The sequence below is a fragment of the Protopterus annectens genome, chromosome 9.part0, assembly GCF_019279795.1.
Source record: "Protopterus annectens isolate FY-2018-M chromosome 9.part0, PAN1.0, whole genome shotgun sequence".
Taxonomy (NCBI): domain Eukaryota; kingdom Metazoa; phylum Chordata; order Ceratodontiformes; family Protopteridae; genus Protopterus; species Protopterus annectens.
In genome coordinates, this window is record NC_056743.1 from 239,006,407 (window position 1) to 239,016,100 (window position 9,694).

General features: G+C 37.6%; 1 protein-coding gene across 3 annotated transcripts in view; it reads right to left on the reverse strand.

The window, feature by feature from the left end:
* The window catches only part of DENND2B (DENN domain containing 2B), a 1,438,653-nt gene that overhangs the window by 844,593 nt on the left and 584,366 nt on the right, over window positions 1–9,694 (reverse strand). For all 3 annotated transcript variants that reach the window (XM_044082814.1, XM_044082812.1, XM_044082813.1), the window contains exon 2: window positions 7,403–7,507. In XM_044082814.1, the coding sequence (XP_043938749.1) occupies window positions 7,403–7,476 (74 nt within the window). In that variant the 5' untranslated portion in view covers window positions 7,477–7,507. The remainder of the gene's footprint in view (window positions 1–7,402; window positions 7,508–9,694) is intronic.

Below are 9,694 nucleotides of genomic sequence, written 5' to 3' on the forward strand. Positions count from 1 at the left end.
TCACTCCCTAAAGGGCCCATCTCTATACCGGAAGAAAGCAAAGTTCCTGTAATCATGACTGCACAGGTAAAAAACGCACTCTCCAAAGTCAAAAACACAGCATCCATGGGACTTGACAACATCCCAGGCTGCGTTCTACATGAACTACAGAACGAACTGGCACCCCACCTATGTGCCATGTTCAGTCATAGCCTCACCTCAGGCTTTGTGCCCACTGAATGGTGCACAGCAATTGTTATCCCACTCCACAAAGGGGGAGCCACCACTGACCCAGGGAACTACCGCCCCCATTAGCCTGACAAGCCTGCTCTCCAAGGCTATGGAATGTATCATCATGGAACTTATAAACAATGACATTGGTAATCTCCAACTCTGGACCCTACCCAGTTCAGGTTTGCAAAAGGCAGATCATGTCTCCTAAACCTGATAGACATCTTTGAAGCAGTCACCAAAGCTGTAGATGAGGGTAAGGTGGTTCACACAGCCTATCTAGATCTCGCCAAGTCTTTCAACACCACCCCCCACTCTGGAATTATAGATAAACTCACTAAACTAGGTATAAATCCCTATGTCACAAGATGGGTTGCCAACTGGCTCACTGACAGAACCCACACTGTGAAAGTAGCAGACTCTAAATCCAACTTCAGACCAGTGACAAGTGGAGTAACACAGGGTTCAGTCCTGGGTCCTCTCCTATTTGGTATCTACTTCTATAAAGTACAGGCCACCACAGAAGGTCTTTGGCTAACAAAGTTCGCAGATGACTGCAAACTAGGAGCCATAATCAAAACTCCTAATGATGTGGACATCCTACAAATGGGTCTCACTGAGACAGATGCCTGGTGTCAAAGCCATGGCCTCAAGCTCAATGCCAAAAAGTGCATTGTCATCCCTTTTGGTAAAAACTCTGTACCCGTGAACTACCACATAGGCAGTAGTCTACTTAACACCGAAAGTGTGATGAGACCTTGGGACATAGGTGGACAGTAGTCTCTCCTTTGATAATCACATCACCACAGTAGTCAAGAAATCCTTCTATGTGGCACACCTCATCACAGAAGGTTTCTCATCCAGGAAAAAAGAGGTCATTGTTCCCCTCTACTCGTCACTCTTTAGACCCATTATAGAGTACAATGCCCCTTTTGGTATGTACCTCACAAGACATCTACAACAACTGGAAAGGCTGCAGAAATACCTCACAAAGAGAATTACCAGCCTCAAACAGATGCCCTACGCAGACTGTCTCAAAAAACTCCATCTTTACTCCATCGCATATTGCCTACTCAGAGGCGATCTCTGCCTAACATACAAAGCTATGTCAAACCCAGAGCTTTTGGACATGCTCCACTTAAAGAAATACCAATCCCTCCGAGCTACATGCTTTAGGGACCTAAACCTTGCCACCACAATAAACAGAACATGCTGGAGGGATAGATTCCTGTCCCAGAGACTTCCCATACTCTGGAACAAACTACCTAGCTATATCAAACAAAGCTCCTCATTAGCACTCTTCAAGAAAAATCTTGATGATTGGATGGGAGATAGGAAATTCACCCCGGGGATCACTTCTGTGGCTCTGCTAGACAGGGGCAGAGGAAAATTATTTTCTTGGGTGGCGAAAGCCAGGGTACCATTTGGCTAGGCTTATATAGGCCCTAGGGCCAAAAGCCTAGTACCTACCTATGAACCTATAAATAACTTCAGTGTGTAAATGGACTTTCCATGGCTTCTCCAACTTAGGTATGCATTGCACATGTGTTAGGTACGTATGCAGCATGTTAGTGTTAGGACAATATATATATTAAATACAGCACCTGAATTTTTTAAGCAAGTCAGGAGTGCACATGTGTAAAACTGTTTGTTCTAACATGCCTGATGTCCAGTATGTCCAGTGATTTTTTTTGTTTACTTTTTAAAAATGTTTACATACTTTTCTGCTCTGAGGAGTAGTCACTTACTCCATAGAAAAGTAGGACCTTTATTTGCAGGTGTCTTTGACCTAATTAGAGTTTCTGTGTTGTGTCATGGGTGGATTTACTCCTATGATTATCACTGGTTTTACAATGAGCATGCTGATAGTATACACATTGCTGCATGTTAACTAGGTTGCATTGTATAATAGAATTTTGAAACTCCAACGCACCATAAAATACTCTACTGGTACTTGTAGGAAAGAGAGTTTGATTTTTAACTCTTGTCAGACACTAAGAACTATAGTGTGTGTGTGTGTGTGTGTGTGTGTGTGTGTGTGTGTGTGTGTGTGTGTGTGTGTGTGTGTGTGTGTGTGTGTGTGTGTGTGTGTGTAAAAGTGTGAGAGAGAGACAGAGAATATGTGTAGTTTTTTAGCTGTAACCAACAATACGGCTTGTTGTTATCTAAACTACCCACAGAATTTTCACAACAGGGATACCAAACGTATGATGTTTTTCCAGATTACCTTAGCCAGCAACCTTATCCTTTCTCAAAATGTAGTAGCAGTGCCAAGGAAAATAAAATGTTTCCTTTTTTGTTTTTAAAAATGATTGTTCACAGTGTAGTTTTCATTTACCAGGAAGTCACTATAACAACATTTTCAAATAGCACTGGCTTAGCTTTCCTCATGGACTGCAGTTGCAGATCAGAGTAGAAAATGATTGTTTTTTTTTTTAAGAAAGGTGCGCACTTAGTTGCATTTTCTTACCTCTTACTTAAATGACCTAGAAAAAAAAATTATCAGGTTTTCCACAACACCTACAGTACTACACTGAAGAATTATGGTAGATTATCCAGAAGTCAAGCAGTTGATAACATCTGCCTCTGGAGAGGAGCTGTGAATAGATGACTGCCCTAGGCTGTAGTAATTGGGGAAGGAAGGAATATGTAAAAAAAAGCTGAAAATGGGCAGATAATGTTGATGAAGTACCTGTTTCAGATACTAACTTGAAAAAGTTTATTATCCTTAGGTTTTAGAAGTGCTACACTCTGCCATTTGTGTATATGGGGGGAAGTCTTATATGCAGTAGTCTCAGTGGAAAAGTTGCACTAGCTTGGACACTAATAGTTTCATCTCTTCTGCTAAAGCACAAATACCTTCTTACTGGACATGAGTGCATTGTTTTCAAAGTGATACTTATCTTGCAATTTGCTCAAGAAAAGAAAATGATTTTGTGGGTTGGCATTGTGCTTAGATTGGATTTCATTACAGTATTTATTTTTGTTGACTCTGATTTGTTTTTTTACTATGTTTCTCAGTTCTAAAAATGTTTGCCTATCATGAATAGTTTTGTTTTTGTGCCAGGTGTCCCATGCTTTGTCCCTTTGTCTCATAATTTGTCTGGTGGTCTTGGTAAGTCATGGGGCATGGATGGTTTTAGTGCGGATTTGTCTTAGGGGGCAAGTTGGTTGAGAATGCTTAAAAAGATAGAGTTGAAGTATTCAACTGCTTCGTCTAGGGGAAGTGTTAAAAGGGGAGCACAGTTAGAGTAAGTTAGGGCTGTAGTGAGATCATCAGCCCTGAAGTTTTTAGTGTATCTTATGTGTTTGAGGGAGATAGATTTAGTGAGTTTAATTTGTTGTCTGATAAAAAAGGTTGGGAGGTGGTTTAGAGTGTCAGGTTATGTTCCACAGCTTTGAGCGGTAGTTGGGCGATTGGTGAGTATCCAGTCTAAAATTGATTCTTTTTTCAAAGTTTTGTCTATCCTAGTAGGGGTTAGTATATGTTGCGTGAAACTGTAGAGGTTAATGTGAGTTAAAGAATGGGGTGAGTTGAGTGAGGTCCACTCCATATTGAATTCTCACAGAATTACTGTTTCATGGGGGAGAGGCCAGGTGGATTAAATATTCTAGGGTTTTGTTATCTCCTGGAGTGATATATGATCCTAGAAAGTTTAGTTGTTTTTATGTACTTATTGTTATCTTGGCAAGTAGGATCTCGACATTATTAAATGCAAGGATTTCTACGTTAAATATCTCAACATTAAGGGTGTTCCAGTATAAGAAGTCAACTCCGCCTTCTCTTTTAGATGTGCAAGTCTTTTCTTCATATACTATAGCCAGGGGGAAGAATTTCTTCATTTTTAATGTGTGGTTTAAGCCATGTTTCTGTGAGGAAGGTGATGTCAGGCAAGTATAGTGCTATAGATGCATGGCGCTCAGTGATTTTGTTAAGGATAGTTCTTATATTATGATTTATTAGTAGTATGTTGGATGTTTTCTTGAGTGATGTTTTGATCATTAGAAGTAGCAGGAGTGTATAGGGATAATCATAAGAATGTAAAATAAAATAAGATAAATAAAATAGTGCTTGACATTCTAAACAAGAGCAATTTACCTTTTCTCTAAATAACTGAAACTTGGAAGTAATAATATTAAATAACAGGGGTTGCAGGAGTGTGGCTTTCCACATGCAGATTGGGGGTTGCCCACAAAAGAAACCATAGCTTCATATAAATGCCCATCCACAATTTTCTGACTGTGATTGTGTGCATTAAAGATGAAATCATCATTTTTTGTGACATCCGGATAAAAAAACCTCAAATGATCGAGTCAGATATGATGAAGATTACTATTCAACCATCACCAGATGGAAAAGAAAAAATAACAATTTGAATCGATTCTGCTTGTGTTTTCCTGAAACAATGAGCAGCAGTAGTAATATCATTAGTCATTTTATCAACACATTTCTAAATCAGTAGTAAATTAATGTCAAGGAGGCAGTTTCTTTGACAGAACTAAACGAAGGAGACAAAAGTATAGCGTTGCATGCCATAAATGTGGAACAATAAAGTAAAATTTGAAAATGCTTTGCTGATTTTTTTCCTACTCATAATCACCCATGAATAGCCTAAGACACTTATGTATGATTTGTAGTGAGATCTGAAGCAGTGTATTCAACGTCTTTCAACAGAGTATTAGAAAATGAAGACAGGACTTGAACTGGAAGATGGCAATCCTTTAACAGCAAAAGACAGCAGTGTAGTTTGCATAACCAAATGATTTGCATGGTCTAAAAATAACCAGAAAACCACAGTGGCTTACGTTCAGAGAACTTTATACTTCAAATAATAACAGTTACTAAGGAGAACAGATAATCAGCCACAATTGCACTGAATGGAAATGAATAAAAAGCATGTTTGAAATAATGAGCAAAAATGGCTAAAAAAATACACCCGGTAACACATTCTCTATTAATACTCATGCATAGATAAATATCAGTACTGACAGAAAAATGTGTTGCCCACTGAGTTTTGTAGCACAAGGTATGCTGACTTGGATGGTTGGATGGGAGAAGCTGGGCTTCCATTGAGAGAAGTACTTCTGCAAAGCACAGGTGACTTTCTTCACTATTAACTCTGTGCTTACAGGTAAGGTGCGTCTCCATCCAGGCCTCTTATTTTGATAGCTTTGTTAAGTTTATAATATGAAAAACCTTACTCCACACTCTATTACAGCCAAAGCAGACCATCACAACATGTATCGTGATGGTATAAAGAATTCCAAGGATTACCACTACTTCTGCCTATTGAATTACTGACCTCTCCCTGAACTGAAAAACAGTGCCATGTTGTCAATACACTGATCATGCTTAGTCATGCATGTGATTGTTAAGAAGTATGCTTCAAGATTTTAACAAATCTGCTAGGATTTCTCTAATCCAGTTAACTTCTATGAAGCCCCCTGGATTAAGTCAACACAATTTTAGTGCAGTATAAAAAGGAATCAACTCTACACCTGTCTATACATGTATATATGCAATACCCATTTATCCAAAACAGCATTTACATATTCGATCATCTCAAGGCCACATTACAAAATCAGACTGCGTTCTATGTAAAGCTAAACTGCAATCTACAAAGTACAAAAGTAAGATCAGTGACCTTCAACACACATCTGTATGCAAGACAGTCATAATTCAACATATATGGGAAAACATAGATGTTCCTCATGCTTACCAGTCATTGCATTTCCCTGGGAAAATAATTTGTTGAACTGAACATTTGCAGAAGTGAACATTCGCAGTTTAAGGTTTGATGAACAAAGATTTGTGGTAATGAACCATCGATAATATGATATAGACCATGCAAACACTTAGCATTAATGTAACATAGCTACTGAAAACAGTTATTAATTACAACTTTGGTGCAATAAACCCAAAAGGATTCAGCAGGATGTAGTTAAATACTACTAGTCCAACTGCATCAGTGGAAAATAAAGTACTACTTTTTATTCTGAAGCCACTTAAATAATGACTTGTGAGACTACCAGTTTAAGAAAACAACAAATAATCAATAATTACAAGAACTGGAAATGAGACACTCAGTAGTTTTTAAACACATGACATTTATAACAGCAAAGTAGTCTTATAAATAGTATAAACAGTTTGCATTGAAGAATGCACAAAAATGCTGACTGGTGAAAATCAAAATAAATGTTGGTGATCCAAGGGTAACCCAATGATAGATTAGTCAGTTTGGAGTCATACAAACTACTTTACATGTATGTGTTTTATTGCACATTATGTACATTCCTTTTGGGTTATCTCCTATAAGTCATGAGAAAATGGCACCTTTTCCAAAGTTGTTTTATAATAGGTCATATCTCTCAACCTCTTCACATAAGAAATCTTGACACAGCCACATGTAATGATTTGACAAAGTTCCAAAATCAGAGACAGATTTTAAATATTGCCCTTTTAAACTTAGAAAGTTGTTAGAATAATAGGATTTGCATTAACATGCATTCTCTGAAGGATACGATGTCTAAAACTTAAATGGCTATCATTGTTTACTGACATCAGCCCCAACTCCCAATGATTGGCAAATTTTATAAGAAACAGACCAAAGGTATAAGGCAATCTGGACAGTTGAAAGGCATGCAAGGCAGTCACAAAGACAGAAAGCAGCTTACATCCATTAACGGTTGGAGAGGTCTAAGGATTATAGTGTCAGTGAACATCATGGGTGCCATGATGTCTTAATGTGAAAACACCAGTTAAGTCTTGACTAACTGGTTGCCATCCATTAATACCACTCACACCTCAGCATTTTCTAGCCTTTTCATAACCTGTGAATTCAATGTTTGAGAAATGGTGCTGGTATTCCAGTTTTTGAATACAGCTGACACTATGTTACTGAGTTCTGCAGGACCCCTACAAAGTTTTCTATTCTAGTATAGATTGGTCTATAATACACATGCTTTGCATTCTGAAGGGAAACAAAAATAACAAAGTGGAGAAATGGAGATAGCTGCATTCTTTGCTTTCACCTACTTTTGTTTGTTGAAACAGATCTACATATACAGTGTGAGCCAGGAATTTCGAAAATGATCCTAAGAAAAATATAAAGTTTGTCTTCCAGTTCTCTTGCTTAGTGTCAAAGAAGCATCTCGAAAGCAAGTATTTATTTCAGAGGTCTCAATTACTAACCTGTCAACTGTATCCTGGGCCACACTATTGCTTCCTGTTTTTTGAGTAGCACCGGCATTTTTGTTGGCTGTCATTGTTACTTCGGTACTCCCTGGATTTGGTCACCTGGAGCAAAGACAAAATATTGGTGACTAAAATAAAATGTCATTGACTTGCAAGCAATTTTCAATGTTGCAACATGACACTATAGACTGCTGCTCTCTCTACTTTTTTCTAGTATAGAAACTGAAAAATTAATACAATGTTGCTAATTAATCAGGGTATTTTTAGTAGCCTAGTACATGCAATACTAACCACTGTTCAGAATTATAGCACACACTATAAATAAAATAACACAGATGACTTCTTACAATCCGTCAGAAATTGTTCAAATTATTTATATCTCAGGAACAGACATTTCAGTTTTTGGAAGTATACATCTAGAGGAATAGGTGTGAATCTAAACAGCACCTCAGCAAACAAAAGTATACCTTGGAAAACCCATACAGACCACATGATAGAGCCACAGTATCTTGAAGGTTAAAAAATGGCAAACTGCAGAAAAGTGATGACAGCTAATAACAGGTGTTTCAGTTAGCAGCTTTGTCCGGACCCTAAAATGATTCAGTAAGTTTAATGTGGATTGTTAAGATGTTTGCTAGAATCTGGGCCAGAAGTGCACAGATACCCCCCCCACACACACACACACACACACACACACACACACACACACACACACACTTAAACAATAGACAGGGCTCCCTGCTGTATTTGGATAAAAAAAATTCAGTGAGTTGTAGAAATAAAGAAATGACCTTCCAAAGCAGAATGTGTTCTACGTTAGTGGAAACTGTACTAAAAGAATGTGTTTCTGCTTATTGAAATTTAGAAACTAGAACAGTTTCTTTGTCTCTAATATAGGGCTTCAATGAGTTAAGAAACTGAAGAGAAACTGCTGAGTTTTGTGCAGCTTTGAAAAACCCACATATAAAACTCCTTTATGGCAATTGTCTCAACCAGGAAGTTCAGACAGAGTATATGTTCTTACCTTTAGCAACCAACCTAAGAAGTACAATTTTATGTTCACATTTCCACTGTTCCTAAGCAACATGAACATATTTCATATCCAAAGACAGACAGGTATACAGCTGCTCTGTCCGCCTAAGTTGAAAGAGACCATATTATTTTGAATCGCACTCAAATGGTAGGTTAGCAACCAGCACTATGAACCAACAGAAGAAGAATTCTCATCCAAGACAAATGGGCTAAATCATTTCTAATACATACATATTTGCAGGATGTGACAATCAGTTGTCTTGAATCCTTATTGGATTCATTTAGCAGTTGGTCATCTTCTACTGAGACCATATTATTTTGCTTGACTTGGCAGTACAGTAACTGTATACTGTCTCTTTTTCTAAAAAATCCAAAAAAGTGCAGATGGAGGGACGATGAGAATAATCCGAAACCGTGTTTATTGAAATAAAAACACTTCCACAACCACGCCAGGAACAAAAAATCAGTCATAAAACATGTTTTGTTAGCCATCCAAAGTTTCTTAAGTTTAATGTCTACATATCTCACCAAAGAGTGTGTCTTGGAACCTTCTGCTGATACAATAGGTCTTAATGGGGGGTCACTCTCACATTTATGAACTTTGGGTATGCCAAAAACCCTCTTTTCTTTTAAAAATGTATTATGCTTCTAAAACTCACATCTATTGGCATTATGGACAAAGAATTGCTAATTTAACAAAATTTAAATACATACTCCTCCAGCTATTAGGGTCAATCCATCCAACAATTCTGAATGTTGCTGACTCAGTGATATTCTGTCACTATAGACTGATCTAATTTTAATGTTCCTTTTCCCTTGGTTATAGTGACTGTCACTTTTATTTCATGTTTATAATGTACACATTTTGCCAATTTATTCCTACTTTTACTTCATTCTCTTCAGCTACCACTTGCTCCTCTACTACATATATTCCACCGATCTGATGGTCAATAAAACCTTATAGTTAGTTACTTGGTGAAAGCAAAAAAATTGAACAGTTTATTCCTTCTCCTTCTAGATGGCCTCTATTACATCTTTTGGCAATGGGTTAATGAGAGCAAATAAAAATCAATTTTCTGACATATGCAAAATAAGTATTATTTACATTCACTGGATTTTCTTCCTTTTTTTTATTTTTCAACATCTGATTTTGTTTATTATTCAGGTGCTTGGTTCAGCCAAGTACAATGACATACCATGATATTATAGCCTATACTGCCTTCTAACACAACACATCCCCTTCACCCAACATTTCAG